This window comes from Pelodiscus sinensis, chromosome 20 (assembly GCF_052426305.1).
Source record: "Pelodiscus sinensis isolate ZL-2025 chromosome 20, ASM5242630v1, whole genome shotgun sequence".
Taxonomy (NCBI): domain Eukaryota; kingdom Metazoa; phylum Chordata; order Testudines; family Trionychidae; genus Pelodiscus; species Pelodiscus sinensis.
Window position 1 is genome coordinate 17,620,380 of NC_143071.1, and position 20,308 is coordinate 17,640,687.

The 20,308-nt window shown below is 43.8% G+C and overlaps 1 protein-coding gene across 4 annotated transcripts in view; it reads left to right on the forward strand.

Moving 5' to 3' along the window:
* SLC38A12 (solute carrier family 38 member 12) overlaps nucleotides 1-20,308 on the forward strand; it is an 81,619-nt gene that overhangs the window by 9,262 nt on the left and 52,049 nt on the right. For 2 of the 4 annotated variants that reach the window (XM_075903707.2, XM_006136396.5), the window contains exons 3-8: nucleotides 230-351; nucleotides 5,198-5,279; nucleotides 6,396-6,495; nucleotides 7,173-7,253; nucleotides 14,518-14,617; nucleotides 16,148-16,256. In XM_075903707.2, coding sequence (XP_075759822.2) covers nucleotides 230-351; nucleotides 5,198-5,279; nucleotides 6,396-6,495; nucleotides 7,173-7,253; nucleotides 14,518-14,617; nucleotides 16,148-16,256 — 594 coding nt within the window. The remainder of the gene's footprint in view (nucleotides 1-229; nucleotides 352-5,197; nucleotides 5,280-6,395; nucleotides 6,496-7,172; nucleotides 7,254-14,517; nucleotides 14,618-16,147; nucleotides 16,257-20,308) is intronic. The other 2 variants (XM_075903708.2, XM_075903709.2) reach the window with 2 other exon arrangements.

Here is a 20,308-nt window from a genome sequence, read left to right on the forward strand (position 1 = left end):
CATCAATCCCCACTAGTGCCATGTTGTGCTAGTGGACTAATTCACTGCACAACATTTCTGATTATCAGTGTTTCCCTTCACCCATATTTACTTTTAGCTAGTGATTATCCTTACTAGACATACACATGGATTACATTCGCTGCACACAACCAGCCACATCAGTGAGTTATCTTAATTGATCCCCAGGGCTGCTGCAGACTCTTAACGCTGATTATCTGGATGATTGCAGGTCGGTCTGGTGTACATGTTCAACCTTATTGTTGGGACGGGAGCCCTAACCATGCCGAAGGCCTTTGCCACTGCTGGCTGGCTCGTCAGCCTCATTCTTATATTGTTCCTGGGCTTCATGAGGTACGATTTTGGTGTCTGTTCTTTGCCTGTCTTCAGCATGCTGGGAGTGTGGTTTGGTTTTTTTAACAAGAGCTACATGTAAGAGATTGGGGGCAGCATGCTGGTGAGAAGCCCAGCCCCTCTGCTACCCAACTACTGTCAACTTCTAGCTAATGGCTATCTACAATGTGGAGCTACATCCCGTCTGGGCTGTGGAAGGGAAAGGACTTGTCTCCACTGCCCATTCTAGAGACTTCTGGCTGCTGCATGTCAGAGTTTAAGGCCAGAAGGGATCACCAGATCCTTTATTCTGATCTTCTGTATATCAATGGCCTTTGATACCTTCCAGCAACTTAAATCAGACCAACATATTACAGCGCACAGGAGACTAGTCTATTATGTGCCATAGGGATGTCGATTATACAATTAACCAATAAGCCTAGGCTATTTCTCCCACCCTTGCTGCCTCTGTATCAGAGGCATTTTCCCCACTCTTACTGCCTTCACCCCATAGCGTTGCTGCCTCTATCAGAGATAGCAGCACCGAGGGTGGGGCGGGGTGGAAGGCGAGGCTGCAGTGAAGCAGCCTCTATCCACAGCAGGCCGAGCTCCCTTCAGAAAGAGGCTGCTCCTCCTCCCATCAAGCAGCCTCTGTCAGTGGTGGACCCCGGTTTGCCATGGACAGAGGCTGCTCAAACACCCTGCAGACAGGGGCTGCTGCCAAACCAGCCTCTGTCTGTGGCTAGCCTGGGCTGCCACAGGCAGAGATTGCTTTGTGACTGCTTTCTCCACCCCTGCAGCAGCCTCTGTCCATGGGGAGCATCACCCCCCTCCAGACAGGGGTTGTTGTCACCCCGCACTGCTGCCTCTGTATCAGAGGCAGCAGCGTGGGGCAGCAGCCAGCTAGTCTGTGCAGGAAGCTGGTTTTTTAAACTGGCTCTTCTTGCATACTGGCTTCCACCTGGCCGATAGAGAGGCAGCAGTGCAGGGTGTCGGGGGTTCCCTAGGAGTGGAGCCAGAGTTCACTGGCTCCGGGCCCTGCCCCTGGGGATTATAGAATAGCCAAGTAACGGACAAGAATTCCTGCAGTTACTCAACTATTCAGTTACCCGATATCCAACATCCCTAATGTGCCATAAGCAGAGACTAGGATGAATTGAAGATCACCACTAGTTCCCAAGGCTGCCCCCAAAGGCAGAGAGTAACAATAATCCTGGCAAGTGACTTGCATCAACACAGCCCCCCAAAACCCTCTACTCATTGCCAGTCTGACATGGGGAAAAATTACTTCAAACCCCCACGTGGTTAGATGTGAGCAGGAATCAGCCAGTCAAACACTTGAGATAGAGAGAGCAAATGCTTTGTGCCAACTCAGAGCCTTGGCCTGCTGTACCCAATGCCCCATCTCTAGCCAGGGCCATACCTCAGGTTTCTAGAATATATCGGGCATGGAGATCCCTGCTGGTAGCCAGTAGAAGCCCTGTAACATGAGCTTCACTTCTCAAGCCTTGCCACAACTTCTGTCTTCCTTCTCTCCCAGGGATAATGCCAGTGCTTATCTCTTTGCTAGTGAGATCTTTCTCAATCACCAGAAGCATCGCAAAGTTGATGTGATTCCTGACAAATTCACTTCTGCTGACTGCATTTTGAATGGTGGCTGTGAACCTGATCTGTCGTGTCAGTTCACTCTGGTTCCTGGTAGGGTTCTGAGCAAGGGGCACTGGAGCTCCCTCTGCCTACAGACTCTCCGAGGCCACACTGCACTGACTTACATTTGGAAAAAAAGGAGGACCCTCAGATTAAGAAGGAAGAGCGATTTAAAAAAAAAAAAATTTAACTGTAAATTGTAGTGCTGGTGCTAATGAGGCTAATTGAGTAGGCTGAAAGTGTCCCATACTTCGCTTTTGATGTTGATAGGATGTTAAATGTATGGAAGGCTGGTGTTATAATATATTAACCAATTCAAGTGTTTGTTCAGGTCAAGAAAGGCGGTGTAAAATTTGCATGTGAAGGTTAAGTCTGCATTCTCTCTCTGTATTTGGCTTGTGAAATTCCTTTGTAGAAGAATGATTACTTTTAAGTCCATTTATGAGTGTCCAGGCAGGTTAAATTGTTCCTTTAGGGTATGTCTACACTAGCCCCCTAGTTCGAACTACGGAGGCTAATGTAGGCATTCGAAGTTGCAAATCAAGCCCGGGATTTAAATATCCTGCGCTTGATTTGCATCTTCCCGGCCGGTCGCCACTTTTTGAAATTTACAAGTCCAGACTAACTGCCCGCGTCTTCACGTGGCAGGGACCCGGTATTTCGAATTAAAGCCCCTAAATCAAACTACCTGTTATTCCTCCTGCAAGGAGGTTTGATTTGCAACTTCGAATGCCTACATTAGCCTCCCTACTTCGAACTAGGGGGCTAGTGTAGACATACCCTTACACGTTTCTGTGTGTTACCATTCCTGATATATGACTTATGTCCGTTTATCCTTAGTTATCTTCATGGTCTTTGGCACCCATGCCCAACAGAGAAGGCAACTTACTCCCCAGGAACCAATAGAATTTTCAGATTTTTCTCCAAGTCTGCAGAATCAGCATACTCTAGCTCTAGAACTCAACTAAATCTTGATTGGATTGACTCAGATTATAAATTCTATATTTGTCAATAGCTTCTGTTTATGGACCATAATCTTTTAGGAATCTCGCACTGAGAAGATATTAAAATAATCAAAAGATCAGCTGTGTCCTTGAAATACATTTGCCCAGTGGCTGGTGACAGAAGCAATGTAAGCAGATGCCTGGATAGAGCTGCAAGGGAGTGCAGTTCTATACTGATTCAGTATCTTGGAGATAGTTTAATCTCCCATCTACTCCCAGAAATACAAGAGGAACTAACTTTCTATAAAACTATGCCTCCCTCAGTCCTCCCCTTCACCAGTCTTGAAAACTCTGAGGCTAACTTGAAGCTGACCAGTGGTTTTCTCTGCACTGATCCAGCAGTTGCAGCACAGAAGGTGAAGCTAAAGGTGGTTGGGTATAGTTGTGTGATCTATACATTTAACCAAGAGACTCCAGTATTGATGGTGATATTTCTATGATGAGATGCAAAGCCCTGTCTGGATCACTGGTGCTCAATAAAAGATCTCTCTCTTTTGTAAGAGTATTTGGGGTATTAATCCTGATGTCCTAGTCATATTCTGTTATGGGTAACTCTATTTGCTAATCTAAATTCCTCTGTAGTTTTGATTGGATGCAACTTTGTCGTTTGGCTTCCATGTTTCATTCAAGATGAAATGGTATTTCAGTGGTGAATGAAATTATCTTTGTAAACCCCAGGCTGTTTGTGTTGAGGCTTTATTTGTAAACTGCAACAAAGCTGAGGAAGAAAGGTGCTGTTATTTACAGTTGACAGACATAAATCCTGAAAGGACAGCAAACTGATTGATTCAGATGCAATCTGTTTTTAAAAACCTCATTTCCAAAGTATGAAGCCTATGTACAGAGCTCCCTACTATCTGCTCTGATTCTTTCTCAGTTTATATCTTGGTACCATTCGAGGCTGCAAATTTTGATGCCTCATCTGTGATTCTCTTGTGCCAACCTGGAAATGTTGCACATTGGTGCTAAGTGCTTTGTGAGCCTCTTTGCCCTGTTGCTTTCTTCCCTGCATTGGTACTTTTGGCTCCCTAATAACCCCTCTACAGAACCTTTTGTGTAACGAAAGTCTACATGAGCAGCTATTACGTGGGCTCCAGGAAGTGGCTGCTGCACATTCATTATAGCAAAACTAATTTCTCATTTGAATTTGATAAATGAATTCAGTTAGTGAACCAGTAAGGGACTGGTTTTGAGCCTTAAATAAGATTGATTTTAGTTTTACTTAAAAGTAGTGGAGGGGAGGGAAAGAAGCTTTAAAATGGTCATGTAGCTGGGACAATGACCATCCATTCCTGAAAGTGTCAAAGCAGATTGTAATAGTGAATTGAGACCTAGGATGGCTAGTGATTCTAATCATCTACTAGGCATTGGTTTAAAAATGTGTTCGGTGTTTTTATAGCCATTAAAAGATTAAGCCTCACAACAGTACTGTGAGGAAAGTGTGTGTGTTATTTCCACTTTACGGATGGGGAAACTGACTCAGGCTTACAAACCGTATTATATGGTGCTCCCTCTTCAGCTAAGAAGCCAGCCCCCACTGTAGCGGGGTAGCATGTAATCTGTGGACTATATCTGTACTGGAGATATAGACGGACACCTGTTCAATTTATGCAAATTAGTTGCAGACTTCAGGCACTCCAGCCCTGGCTACCTCCCACCCAACTGACTTTTCTGTGGGTCAGCAGTCCCCTACCCAGAAAAGGTTCCCCACCCCTGACCTAAGGAATCCAAAAATTCTAAACTTTGATGCTTAAACCTCTGTGCCATTGTTTCAATTACTGTGTGAGAACTTCAAGGTTGAGATTTGAGTTGTTAAACTCTCTCTCATTCTAGCAAAACAGCATCCCAATTGAAACCCCATTAGAATCCCAGGACTGAATGAGCCACACACTCTTGTCTCTAAATATGTTTCCAAGTACTAGGAGGATAATGCAAAATCTTGCTTTGCCACTGTCTGCATTGTACTGTTCCCAGAGCTGCCAATCCAGCATCTCACCAATCCGAATTTTGCATGAGAAATGTAAGAATCCCCCAAATCCTAGAAAATCTGCTGTGCACTTCTTCATTCTGTACTGAGCAGCAGCTTGGAGGCTGCAGCACCTACCAGAGCTATGGCGAGCCTGTCTCCCTCAAAGCCCAGTCAGAGTAATTTGCAGTGATCTATTCTGCTGTCCTTGCTAGCCATTAGTAATTGCTAAATTTAATTTCTCTTCTAGCTACATGACTACAACATTTGTGATGGAGGCCATGGCTGCTGCTAATGCCCAGCTGCGTTGGAAGAGAATGGAAAAGCACAAGGTTTGTGTTGTGGCTTTTTATTTTCCAATCTCTATCACTCTTTAGTCCCTAAAGGCTCTTCTTAGATTACTGCGCTGGCTCTGTCTCGCCTCATTAGTAAGTCTAATAAAGGAATAAATTTCCACTGTATTTAACATCTACATATAAAATATAGTGGTTCTCTGTGGTATTGCTCATAAAACCCAGGATTTTCTTTTCTTGCCTTAAAAATCCCTGCTCATGCCCATGTGTTTCCCAATTACATGCTACTGGCCTTGGCCTGGGATTCACCTTAGAGGAGTTGGGGAGAACAATCCACCATTCAAGGTGGGTTAGGGTCCCTGCATTGTGTGAGATGCAGTTACTGCAGGGCACCATTCCTCCAGCTGCAGTGATCTTGTCATTGGGATTGTATTCCAGGGACTCCTGCTGGGCATTTTCTCTGGCCTCTGTCCTGACTATAGAATTTGCTTCTTCTCTTAGTTTGTCATCTCCTCAGGTTAATGGTCTTCCTGAAGTAGTAAAAGGCATATTTTTGGTCCGACTTTAATCATGATTAGTAGGAAGGTTGGGGGGGGGAAGGAGAGGGGAGTTGGCAGAGCAGGAAAGCCCAGTCCCCTATTAAAAAAAAAAAAAGAGGAAAAAACATGGCTAGACCTGAGACTGTTCTGCCTCAGAGAAATGCAAATGTTTGGGCTTTAAAAAAAAAAAAAAAAAAAAAAAAGCTAGCTAGTGCCCACACTGAGAATCTGAACACCAAATCTACAAACTCATAGCATCAGGTTTGCTAGTGCCTTTATGAATGCACTTAATGGACATTCTGCCCTTATGTATATGACCTGCTTGGAAAGAGAATAGCTCACTTTGTCTTTCACCTCATAATATCTTGCCAGTGTCGTCGTCCTTCCCCAGAGTGCCTGCTCCACAATTCAAGACCAGGAATATGTTTCCCTAACATCTTATCATATGTTCACTTGTCTCCCTCCCAGTCCCCCTCGCTTTATCTATGAGCATGTGGACTGAGGTTGTTGCATTGTGTTCTTTCTACCTGCTTGTACTGTTGCCACAAGCTGTGCCTCAGGTAATAGAAATCACTGACAGTTCTTTGGCAGTTGCACTCAGTTGCCTTCCTTCTAGGAAGACGACGACGAAGATTCTTCCTCTGGGGTCTCTGATAGTGATGTTCTTCTCCAAGATGGCTATGAACGATCGGAGACACGGCCTATCCTGTCAGTTCGTAAGTATCTAGCTTTTGTTACCACTTGCTCACTAATAGGGAATGAAAGGCCTGCTCTCGCTTCTGTGGGAGCCAGACTCTTTGCAATTACCCTCTTCTAAGGAGAGTAAGACTCCTCTCTTCTGCCTTTTACCCTGAGGGCTTGTCTACATTTGAAAGTTAATTTGGAACAAGACATGGTGTGAATATAAACTGCTATAGCCTTTCCTGAATAGCTCCATGAAAATGGAGTAAGCTAAAAAGGAGCAAGAAATTCATATTCTAGAATGAGAGTATCCATTCACTGAGTTATTCAAGAATAGTTATTTTGGAAGAGATAAGCCGTTAGTGACAAACGAATTCCACGAGCTCTCTTTTAGTTCATGCCATTATGGCTTTTACGATGAACTAATGGATGAAGCTAGTTTTACTCTGTTGCTTCCAAACAGAAGCTTTTTCTTTCCCCTTTTACCTAGAACAATTCCAACTGGTCACCAAGGCATAAATGTCTTGCTTTGGAAATCTATAAATTGTTACTTCCAGGAGTCATATGCATGGCAGCTGGCAGCACAGAAGTGGTGTGTGTGTGTATCTTGGATGGTGTTACCAAAATAGATGGGATGTCCCCAGCCGGTGCCTGTCCCTCTTTTGGGCTCATCAAGAAGAGTGAGTGGAATTTTCTTGTTTCCAACTTGCAGAGAGACGTGGCTCACTCAACATCTTTGAAATCACTGAGAGGGTGGAGATGGGCCAGATGGCCTCTATGTTCTTCAATAAAGGTAACTACTGCCCTTTTTCAAGGTTTCCCAAAGATTTTCTTGCATGGGGTAGTAGGTGGTGTTGGTCCTTAAACCAGAGCACTCGTAATCTGATAGTGGAAACAGCCACTCCTGTGAATTCTGGGGTCCCTCTTCACCTCCTGATTCTGAGGGCTTCACAGTTCAAGTCAAACACGCCCCTCATTCCCAAACACCTTCTTGTAGGAATTTTTTTTCCTGACTGTTCTCCGCTGTAGTTCTAGAAAATGTGGTTATGAACTTATTTCCAACCTAGACCAGGTAACTATATCAGAGTCTACATAAGGGAGTGCAGAGAAGTTGAAACAGGTTTAGCATAATGTCAGATTCTCCCTCTGAAAGGAGAGTGTAAAGATTGTAGAAATAACAGTTGCTTCTGCCCAGTTGTGACCTAACCCTCCACATATTAAGTGCTCACTTCCTGTCTCTGTATCCTTAGCAAAGGCTTTTTCACAGCAGCAAAGCCAGCACTTAGGCTACGTCCACACTGCGGAGCTATTTCGGAATACCTTCGCTATCCTGAAATAGCTATCCCATGTCTTAACAGCGCACCTGTTATTTCAAAATATAACAGGCTCTCTATTCCGACATCCCTATAAACCAAAGTATAGACAGCGCCAAATTCCGAAATAAGCTATTTCGAAATTGACTCGAAATAAACTACGCAATTTGCGTTGCTCAAATTGCATAGCTTATTTCCAACTATGGGTGTAGTGTAGATGTAACCTTGGTTTGCTGCTCTCGTCCTGCTGACATGGTTGAGATGCAGCAAATCAAACATTTCCCCACTCACTTAGCTTCAGTCTGAAGAAAGGTCAGAGAGGAGAATTTCTGAGAGCACTTGACTTGCCTGGGTCAGTCTCTAGGGGAACAGCTTCTATGATTCTGAGCTTCAGTTCAAATGGGCCCCTGGGCACACTTGATGAATGCAAACATTTTGTCTTTGTATTACATGTTTTTTTGTTGTAGGATGGAAAACAAACCTATTAATAGAAGGAGATAAGAAAACCATGCAAAGGTAGCTGCAACACAAAGCTATATTCATCGCACACTGTAGAGATACAAGCCATAGAAAATGAGATGGCCCTGAGAGTATAGTGTACTAGTGAAGAAATACCATGCGGAGCCAGAAAACCATCACATTGATGCTATGGTGTAGTCGTCCTCTCTTTCAGCCAAATGTCTTGTGAATGGCATGTTCCTTTGTTCACCAGTAGTTTTGTTAGCACACAAGAGGCCACCTTTCCGCCTGTATTACATCAGTTTTATGCTAATATAATTCCATTGACTTCAACGAAGAATCCGGATCAGGGCAGCAGGGCATTTTCAAAAGTACTGGAGTCATTTGTGAGCACAAGTTCCACTCCCAGTGATTCCAATTCCACTGATGAAGTGGGTTTTACCCACAAAAGCTTATGATTCTATATATTTTGGTTAGTCTCTGAGGTGCCACAGGACTTCTCGTTGTTTTTAAAGTTACAGACTAATACGACTACCCCTTTGAGATTTTTCCAAGTGCATAGGAATCCTTTTAATGGGTCTTGTGCTACTAGCTTACTTAGATATTTTGAAATTGCTATCTTAGCTCTCTATAAGGCCCCATTCTAACGGTGGAGGAGGAGCAGTGTGGTCTGGGCCTGGAACATCTAATCCCAGCTCTGACACTGATTTGCTACACTTTCGGGCAAGTCTCTTCACTTGCGCCTGTTTCCCCATCTTATGCTTACCCCCTCCACAGTGGTGGTCTGGGGATTAATATTTGTAAAGGACTTTGAAGATGGAGAGCTCAGTGTATGTGCTACTTAGCAGTATTGTTTTGAATCCTTGTCTATATCAGCAGGTATAGCTCAGTAGACTAAAGGGATACTGCAGAAAGGGGGCAACCGATCAGCCAATGCATACGCAAATTTTAGATCGCTAGTTAAACCTCTTCAAATGCATTGGAGAGAATGATGGTATCTACAATATTTAGTATTGAAGAATAGTGGTTATAAGGGAGGCTATGTTCTAGGAGGCTGCAGCTGGTCTCAAGCTCTAATAATTGATGTAAGAGACAATGTTTCCCAGTAGAGGGTGCTGGGAGTACATATATTTCTAACCCAAGTAAGAAAAGCTACATGTAAATTTCCCAGCAGTGCCATATCTCTTGCTTAATACTTTACATTTAATCCCCCTTCTTAGTTTTATTTTTAGTTTGAGTTATCAGTGTTAGATGCTAGATATCTATGTTATGATATGTTAGGGATTCCCCTTCAAAAATATTTAGGGTCCCGATGATGATGGGATGAGAGCTCTTTCAGGACGTCAGGTGGTGCTGCCATAGACCACAGCATGAAAACACTGTGACTTCCACATAAGTCGACCTAGTTAACTGTTTGGAGGGGAAAGGTGTGACTCATTTGCTGCTTTCCCTCCCTGGTCAGAAATAATAGCCTGGTCCTGTGTTATTGCTCAGCCCTGTTCAAAGATGCCCCACGCTTGTGTTAGAAAAGCTCAAACCTAAATGATCAGAGAAGAGCCAAGTTAAACATGCCTCTCTGCAGACTGTCATAGCAGACTAGTCATTTGAAAGGCTCCACAGAGATCAAACGGCTCTGAATGAGGGGGTTGTGCAGTGATCTGTTGGATATTGGTTAGGGAATGTGAAATCTAGGCTGTCAGAAGCTGGAGTTTGAAAATACTAGCTCAAAGCATTGGCCTCTGCATTTGTATCATTAGCAGCTGTCTCATGTTTAGATGCAGGCGCTGTGTAGCACAGGCAGAGATGAGGTGTCAGGGGGGCTCTGTGGCCATTGTGGGGCAGAGAGGGGCTTTGTCACAAATTCCTACCAATAAGACTTATTGGCTCATTAAAAGTGGTGGGGGGGAACCCTATGTTTAGGGTTGCTACTAATGAGTTCTCTGTTCATTTCTCTTGACTGGCTTAACAATCTTGACAGCATGTGAATCTGTAAACCTCAGAGTTAAGCAGGGGATAAATCTTCCACCTCTGATTCTCCATCTGTTTTCTGAAGGGTGCTGACTTACATTTGGACTGCAAGGAAAAATAAACAGCCCCACCAATTTCCTTTTAAAGAAATCTGCCCTGAAACATGTCTCTCTCTCTGGTCACAATGCTGGGCTCTCTCTACCAGGGATCTGGGAGTCATTTATCATCATAATGGATTCTGTGCACATTCATCATTCTCCGTCCTCACAGGAAGTCATTGATCTTACCGTTTTGTGTCCAGTAATGAAAGTATCGATCAGGGAGGATCGGTGGCAGTTTATAAACGGAACCGACACTGAAGTCCGCCTGCAGTCAGAGAAGATGGGGGAACCTCTTGCAGTTGCATCCCAGAGATCAGCAAATCAGACTTGTAAAGATCTGGGATTTTATATTTACCAAATTATTAACTCTTTTTAAGTTTCTTCAACTAAGTTCAAAGACTGCATAAAAGCTACTGTGTGAGCAGTCATCCGAAGAAGCAGGAGTTGAAGCTTCTTCCACTAGTACAGTTACACTGGATGGAAACTGAATGGGGATGAGGATTACTAGGAAAATCAAGATTTTTTTTTTTCAGCCCTTACCTTCTCTTTACATTTTAAAGACTAGTTTCAACACGCAGGTCTGGAAATTGATGTTTAAAAACAGACATCTTTGAATGGTTGCTCTGATTAAAAAGGTTAACATTTTAAACTGTCCTGTACCCCACTCCCGGAGTCTGATCATTTTCAAAGTTGCACAGTGAATATCCCTATGTGACTATCTTAAAAATAGCCTAAAGGCACTAGTTCTCATTGAAGATAAGTTTTTAAAGGGAGTTTCACGTCCCAACAAATTGAGACTCTTTTTTTTCAGAGGGGTGGAACACCTGCAGTTCTCCTTTATTAAATGTGAGATTTAAAAAAAAAAAAGGAAAATGTTTTGGACAGAAGGGTCTCATTTTTCAAACTTTGCTTTTAAAAAATAACCCTAACCTCCTGTGGCTAGAGAATATGTACGAGAAACAGCTTTTTAAGGAAGTTGGAAGAGGAGAGGAGGTTAGGATCATGTTTACAGTGAAAACCTGGTTGCAGTCTTAACTGTGATGATTGAATCTGTGGCTTTGTAATAATGACATCTCACCCTCAATGTGTTTCAAGCATCAAGATGCACATTCCCCCCACTTTATTTCAGTCCCCTCCCTCCTGTTCCTCCATATAACTTGGGAGAGTCTGACATTCTCCTATGGCTGTCACCTCAGCTCTGAGAGAGGAGCATCCAGTGATATGAGGGGGGAATTTTTACATTTAAGGAGGGGATGCTAGTACTGTAATGATGATCATATATTGATTTCTTTTGGTAAAGAAGGTGCTTTGCTACCTTCTAAATGGGAGATCATTAATCAAAGTGAGCCACAAGATCTAGAATATTTGGTTGAGAGGGAGAAAGATAAACAATGCACAGATTGTAGTAGCCAGATACCAATGATGATGAGCATAGTAAAATTACCTAATTATATGGTAGAGCTTCTAAAGTACAAAGCCTCCTTCCTGCAAGGTAGTCCGTGGTGCTAGACTTGTTTTACAGCTATTGTACATGAGACAGCAAAGTAAAGTGACTTGCCCAAGCCATGGGGAGTTAGCAACCTTGGGGACTTGAATTCGAGTTCATTATTCCCAGTCCTGCGCACAGACCTGTCAAAACATTGCATTCTCATGCTCTTCTTTTTTCCTGCTAAAGTGAAACGCTCATATGCTTTTTCATGGCTCGCTTTCCTCTGAACTAAAATCTATTTAGGTTTACTTTGCATTGTTTAGACTGAGGCGTTTGCTTCCATTTCTTCAAAGTTGGTGTAATTTGGCACCTTTATTTTCATTGATTTCAGCTCATAAGAGCAGAGTTTCTTGTTTATGCCCTGATCAGGTCTTTTGTGCATACAACTAGCTTTATGGCAGTGGCTTTCTTTTCGTCTTTCTCCTTCCAGCTGAATGCAGGACAGGTAAAACCTGGTTTTGATCAACAGCTTTGCTGGCAGGGGAGAATGAGTGAAACTTCTGGAAAACTTAGATTTAGTACAGGTTGGACCTTTCTTATCCAGCACCCTTGGGACCTGACCGGTCCCAGATAAAGGAATTTGCCAGACAATGGGAAGTCCCCTGACACCAGCCTCTTAGCCTATGCCCCTCCCTGCTGCCAGCTCCTTCAGCTTGGCTGGGCAGTTTGCGGGCCAGGCCCGGGTCTGCTGCCGGGCAGCTCCAGCCCCAATGCCAAATGGCACATTGCCCAATCAGGCTGCCACAGCCCCAATCCCACTGCCAGACGGCACATGGCCACACTGATTCTGCCAGGCTGCCACGGCTAGCTTCACCTCTTTGGCTGTTGTGGCCATAGCCCCAGTCCTCCTGCAGAGTGGTAGGCAGCCCCAATCATGCTGCCCCTGCCACCTGGGCTGCTTCAGCCCCACTGCCTTCCAGACTGACACTGCCTAGCCAGGCTTCCCCTCTTGGGCTTCTGTGGTCCCAGGCCACTTCTGGGCAGCAGACAGTCCTGATTGCACTCCGCCCAGGCTGCTGCAGCCCTGCTGCTAGCAGACTTGCGGGGCTGCACCAGGCTCCCAGGTGCTGGCCCTTCTGCCCTGGGGTGCTCTCATCCAGACCACAGATATTGCCAGATGAGAGAATCCTAGGTTTGGGAGGTGCAAGCTGTATCATCAAAAGTGCAGCAGAATTGAAATTTTGAAGCTCCACAAGGTGAAACTAAGCCCAAAATGTATAAATTCTGCAGAGTCTTTCAAAGAAGCTTAGCTTCAGGCCTGTAGAACTTGGGAGCTCTGTGTGACTAAAACCTCCTGGCTAAGCTCTTGAGGTGTTCAGGAGTTTTGTAGGTAAAGAACTTCAAGACAGTGCAACGAGCAGGTGTTCAGAATATTCAGTGTCTTCTGTTTTCTTTGAGCTATCTCTGATGCTGGGTTGCATCTCAGAGGTTTGACTCTTAATGCATTGCAATTGCACCAGTCCCTAAGCACATCTTGTTTCAAGCCAGACGATTTCTTCACAGGAATTGTGCCACTGGTTGCTAGTGAATGTTTATTTAGAGAATGGGTGTGAATGAAGAGAGAACTGGATGGGATTTGAATAGGACACGTTTTACCTTTAGCTTGCTGGCTTATGTCTCTGCCGTGTCAGAGGGTCTTCCCCACCTGGTGTGTGGCTTATGACGGATGATTTCATAGAACACTAGAACTGGAAGGGACCTCAAGAGATTGAGTCTAGTTCCCTACTCTCACGGCAGGACCAAGCACTGTCTAGATCATCTCTGACAGGTGTCTGTCTAACCTGTTCTTAAATATCTCCAGTGATGGAGATTCCACAACCCCCCAAGGCAATTTATTCCAGTGTTTAACCACCCTGACAGGCAGGAAGTTTATCCTGATGACCAACATAAACCCCCCTTGCTGCAATTTAAGCCCACTGCTGCTTGTCCTATCCTCAGAGGCCAAGGAGAACAATTTTTCTCCCACGTCCTTATGACACCCTTCTAAATACTTGAAAATCGCTATTATGTCCCTTCTCAATCTTCTCTTTTCTAACTAAACAAGCCCAGTTCTTTCAGTCTTCCCTCATAGGTCATGTTTTCTAGACCTTTAATCATTTTTGTTGCTCTTCTTTCGATCTTCTCCAATTTCTCCACATCTTCCTTGAAATGTGGTGCCTAGAACTGGACACAATACTCCAATCAAAGCCTAATCAGCTCAGAGTGGAGCAGAAGAATGACTTCTCGTGTCTTGCTCACAACACTCCTATTAATTCATCCCAGAATCATATTTGCTTTTTTTTGCAACAGTGTCACACTATTGACTCATGTTTAACTTGTCCACTGTGACCGCTAGATCCCTTTCAGCAGTTCTCCTTCCCAGATGCTTTGGTTGCACTCAGCCCACTTTCCAGCAGATGGGTGTCCACAGCATCAAAGCTATCATCACAATTGTCAATAGTCTTCCTTGTGGGCCATCTTATTAGAGAGGCCAGGGATTTATTGGGCTAGAGGTTTTGCGAGGCAGCTTGCATTGCTTCCGCCTATGCTGTACATCACCTGTGGACAAAAGATCCTCTGATGCAGCTAGCTTGGTACCTCTAACCCGCATGAAATTTATCACTAAACTACACAAACCGATGGTGAAAATAAACCCCCTTGCAAGGAGGTGACATGAACAGGTGGCTCCTTTAGGAGCTGAGTTCAAGGACCCCAGCCCTCTTATTAATGCATTTCCTTTTCTTACAGTGGGGGTCAACTTGTTTTATTTCTGTATAATCATCTACCTCTATGGGGACCTGGCGATCTATGCAGCTGCAGTGCCAGTCTCGCTCATGCAGGTGACCTGGTGAGTGTGCTCATTTTCTTCGTAAGCCCAGGGATCTAATCCAATAACATAGGAGAGAACAGATCCGTTTCCATTTGGGTTCCTCTGCGACACAGGGCTAGTGACTGTTAGTGGATGTGGGTTTGCCCTTGGCTGGGAGATGACCCAAGAACATGTCATGAATGTTCAGGATAGTGAAGTTGGAAGCAGTGTTTCCTCTAAGCTGAGTACTTGGGCAGTCACTCAGGAGAGATTCAGGTGCCACCCAGCTGATTAACAGAGTGCCTACAGCCAGTAATGTATGTTTTTATTGGTGGTGCACATCTGCATCTGTCTTGGTACACTTAACATAATTTGTTCAGCACATGGACTAAAAAAATTAGAGGAACACAGGTTGGGAGCCTCCCTCTTTATTGGGTACAGATAAGATGGTATCAACTGGCTGAAGAGTCACATGACCTGACTTACATTCAACTTTGTGTTAGACCAATGTCCTGTTTACTCAGTTGGTTAATATAACTCAGGCTGCAGTAGTGTGAAGTAGGGATATCCATGTGTATTGCTTACATGATTAACTGACAAACCTGTCTTATCGGTTAATCTTGTTAATTACATGCACTCCCCCGCACACCCCCCCCTTGCTTCCTCTGTATCAGAGGCAGCAAGTGGGAGAGGCTGGCTCTGCAGAGCCATCTGTCTCTCCTTGCTGCCTCCCACAGAGGCAGCGGGGGAGGGCAGGCAGGAGCTGGTACACGCAGGAAGTGGCTTGTAAGTTGGCTTGCCCCACATATTGGCTGCCACGGAGCTGCTTCCCCCTCCCCTGTCCTGCTGTGTCTTTATCAGAGGCAGTGGCGGTGGCGCGGGGATGGGGCAAGAGCCAGTTAAGCCAGCTCCCCATGAGCACTGGCACTCCCCCCCCCCCCCTCCCCCCCCCCCCCCCCACACATAAACATAACATTTCTTGTGGTTACTCATTTACCCAAATACCTGATAGTTAAAATCCCTAGTGTGAATGGTGCTGACCACACCCATGTATTTCCTTGCTATTTGATGGACCATTCCCAGGTGTGAAGCTTTTAATAAGTTCTTGAGCTGTCAGCCTGATTCACCACCTCAACTGTGTTTCCTTTGGTGATATGGATAGGTGTCTATTAGGAATTAGACTGAGTCCAAATCCTTCCTTCTAACCAACAACTATCAAAGAAGCATGATGTTTTTTCAAGTTCACTCTTGGCTCAAATTGAAATAGTATCCTAGAGGTGTAAGTCTCTGTATCCCATTATTAGTAACATCAACCATCTAGTCCTATGACCTGCATCTTTAAATAACCACAAGGAGCCCAAAAATTTATCTACAGGTACATAATTTGGAGTCATTTCTATTTCTTGGGGTTATGATAAAGCAGCAAGATCAGGGGAATGTCTGTGCACGTGTGTCTCTCCACTATGCCCCATTCTTTTTGACTGGAGAGGAAGACGCATTAGTATATTCACAGGGACGTTAATTACTGTTTTGCTTATGTTTTCCCCTCTTCCCTCACCCCATTCTCAGCAGCATAACTGGCAATCACTCCTGCGGTGTTGGAGACGGCACTAAGTATAATGATACCGATAAGTGCTGGGGGCCAATCAGGCGGATTGATGCTTACAGACTCTATCTGGTGAGTGCTTAGAATGGGATGACTAGTGCTGTTTCTCTCACTCCCCATCACATTTGATGTGAAATGGTATATGCAAGTTTCTATGGCATAATGCATTCAGCTGAACAGCCAAGGTCAGGAGTTCTGACTTTATCCTAGTCTGATTTGCTGAATGCCTCCTCTGCCAGCTTGATAGCCTAACTACGTTGTGCTAAGTAAAATTTCCCGTGCGTTCTCTTTAGTGTACAGTATTCTGCACTTTCTGTTTTGCATGTCGTTTCTGTGTTCTATTTCAACAGCTCTTGTGTTGCAACCCAGAAGTGCCTGCACTTTAGTGCTTGGTGACTTTATATAGAGGTCTTAAAGTTTACTGCGTGTGTTAGGATTCTTTTGGATGCAAAGCAGTATGTGCATATTAGATCTATTCCTGTATTGCACAAACTTTGGTGCATCTTTAAATTCTTCTGTGTGAGAAATATTGTAGTTTTATACAAACCTCTGCTTTTTGAGGGGGAACATAGAAATAGAACAAAGTCTGGTGACGACATGTACCATTTCAGTAGCATGGCTGGCTAGCTTAGGGTTTCCTAGCCCATCACCAAGGTATCAAAAAATTGTGACACTGTTGCATGGCAGAACCAAACTCCCTTTGACTTCAGTAAGAGTTACACACCAGGACAGAAATCCTTGTTTGGAGTGAGAAGTGAAGGGTGGGGAAGTGAAGAGCTTTGATAGCCTGTTTTTACTTTCCAGGCTATAACTTTCAGCCTGTTGGAACTTTAGCTGGGGGTTTAAATAGAAAGCGGAGTGAAAGAGAGGAAGATTGCCTTATATCATCAGTGCAAACAGGTAAACCCAGGGGCAGGAGTAAATGTAAGCAGTACTTTCAGTTACCCTACTAAGGGGAGTATGGTGGTTGGATAACATGCCTGAGAATGCTTTGCTGTTGCAGTAATAACTCTGGGATAGGAGGTAGGCCTCAGGAATATTAGCAAATGTCACAGCCTGGTTAATTATTTAAAAGAAATATTATTGCTTTATTAAATTGCCTCTTTGTCTATCTCTTTGAAACTTACATGATGGAGGATTTCCTCTCTGAATTTCAATAACTCTTTGGCCGAACAGAAGGAACTCATCAGGAATGGCAGAAATGCATTAATTACTAACTGTGTCTTCCAGATATTACACCTATAACTCATAAAGATAATTGTCATTAGCGCTTGAAAATTTTTAAAAAGAAAGCTAAACAAACAAAAAGCCTTACTTGCTGCTGTGTCTTTGTGAGCACCTTTCATGAACTTTATTCCTTCTGCTTGTCTTCGTTCAGGTTTGAAGGTCAGTTTATCCTCTGTCTGTGACGGGTTAACCCTTTCTCTATTGAGTAATCAAGAAAAAGGTTTCAGGGCTTTTATCCACCTGCTTCCAGCAGGAACAAGGCTGCGTGGTGCTATGAGATGTGGTTCGGTAATCAGTGGAATTGCTCCAGCGATGGGCTGAACATACAGAAAAGCTCCAAACTGTCAATGCAACCTCAGAGCCCGGTTACATCTTTGCTAACATGTCTAATGTTTCCCACTAAATACACATATAGGTAACATTGTTGTTTTAGGACAAATCAGGATTCCTCTTTGCAACTCTGGAGTCCACTTGTTGCTTGACCCTAAGCAAGTCACCTAACTTCAGTCTTAATTTACTGCTCTGTAAAATGAGAATATTGTGAGGGAGCTCCAAGAATGTTGAGCTTTAGTTGTCTGTGAAGCACATTGAGATCCACTGTGTAAAATGGTGGTATCATCAAGGTCAGGAGAACTATTCTTGATATGGCCCACCTCTGAAGGGAGCTTTAAAAATGAAGCTGACTTTGGTGCTGGGGAATCTTTTTCACTGGTTTGTTATAACTTGCAGACAACAGGTGACAGATGAGTAGGTCTGTATTGTATTTGTCCATAGAAAAACAATGTCTCCCATGTTACAAAGTGACATATTTTATGGAGTATTATTCAATTATAGCAATGTGCATTTTAACAGCCCAGTGTCAATCAGATATTATGTTGTAAAGAGCTAGCAATGTTCAAGTACAGTTTTCTTCTGCCTTTTTAGCTTTGTTGGAATCTCACTTTATCCTTTCATCCTTGGGATTTTTCATATTCAAAACCATATCAGCCTTCAAAAAAGTTTGAAATTTGTGCTATAGGAAAGTAGGCTTTGTGGCCAAACAATAATGCAGATTTTGAGTGACCTGTTCTCAGATGCAAATGCTTCCACCAAATGACAAAGGGCTGCTGTTCTTGTCTCTTGTTGCATTGTTTCAAAGTCTTTCCTAGCCATTTATTTTTCTATGGAACATGTTGCAGTGCAATCAGGCTTTCTTCTTAACACATGGGAGTGCTTTGTGATCACTATTGCATAATTTGCTTTAAAACTTAATTGGAATGTTTCATGTTGTACAAAACTTGACATCAGCAGTCACGTGAAATGTTTTGTACTGCAGAGATCAAAATTTGGCAGAGATTTCCTTATTCAGAATCCATATGTCTGTGTCTACCATAATACAAGTTGAACCTCTCTAGTACAGCACCCTTGGGACCTGACCGGTGCTGAACCAGAGAATTTGCTGAATCATGGGAGGTCAATATTGTCTACAGCATTACCAACACTTTTACTGCTCACTGGGCTTTAGAGGATATTTAGGGGTAAATTAGAGCTAAAATAACAGCACAGAACACTAAGAGCCAGGACTGGTGACTGTAAACAAAATTTATTGGACCACAGGGAATTTAGACACACCCATGCTGGACTAAAGAGGTTCAACCTGTACTACCTCCAACATGAAATAACTGTCAGCTTAAATTGTCAAGTTTCTGTCCAGAAGTGGATCCTCTAGAGCAGTGTTTCCCAATTTTATTTGGTCACAGAACCCCTAGGCTTTCCTTTAAAAAAAAAAAAATCTGCTGCCACAGTTCCTGCCGCAGCTCTGTCTCTCTTTAAGAGGGGACGGGAAAGTTCCGGCTCTTCGCAGAATTAGAGCCAGCAGGATAACCAGATCCTGGTCACACGTAGGGGGAAGCAAGCCATTAGAAGTGAAGAAGGGAAATAAACTTCAGAAGAACATAAGCAAATGGGACCTTCTTCTCCCAGCATGTGAAATGTCCCTAGAGTCAGGGGCCCCTTTTGATCTAGAGTCTTAACCTCTTTGAATGGGTTCGAATCAGGCAGCTGAAGTAGGGAGCTGCAGGCTCAACTCTTAAGGCACCTAAAAGCTGGGCAGTCCAATGCAGTCAAGATCCCTACTTAGCCAGCACTCTGCTCCCTACCCTCAGTAGGAATGAATCCCCTTCATCTCCCATCTCTTTGTGTGTGTACATAGACAGCAAATTACTGGCAACATCTTCCTTGTTTTTCAGCCCAAATGGTCTGTTTAATGTGTTCTGAGGAACCTGTGGCAACTGCAAGAATCATACCAATTGGGCTTTTTTCACCTCTGATGCCACCTGTCAGCAGAAGGTCAGTCCTGCCTCCTTTCCAAGGACTCTGTATTTCCTATCCCTTGTTTTTTTTCCCGTTGCAGTAATAACTGTTTCAAGCATCTAATCTTTAGGCTGGGGAAAGGGAGGAAGGAATGATTGACATAAAATCATATTTCATGATTTAATGTCCAAAATGTCTTCCGGAAATGGGCTCCATTCCTGCTTTTTGAGAGTGGTTGTTGAGCATGATGTACATAATGAGACTGTTTAGACTGATTAAGTCCCTCTCTAGAGATTTGCCTTCCTGTGCAGCATTTTTATTATTGCTACAGAATGTAGCATACTTATCTGTGGCTGCAGGGACTGCACAGTCTGTGTGGGATGAAGGTTAATGTGGGCCCAGCAAGCTGAGTTTTATTGCATTAGTCGTAAATGGCATTTCAAAATACAGGAGGCTTGTGATATAAACAGGTTGTGGGAAATGTTGGTTTTGTTCAGTTGTGCACCCTCCTTCCTGTCCTGTTGTTTGATGCTTGCATTTGTCTCCTTGAGTTGGACATTTGGAAGGTTGAAAATGGGTTTGGAGGCTGAGGTTATGAAAGGAAC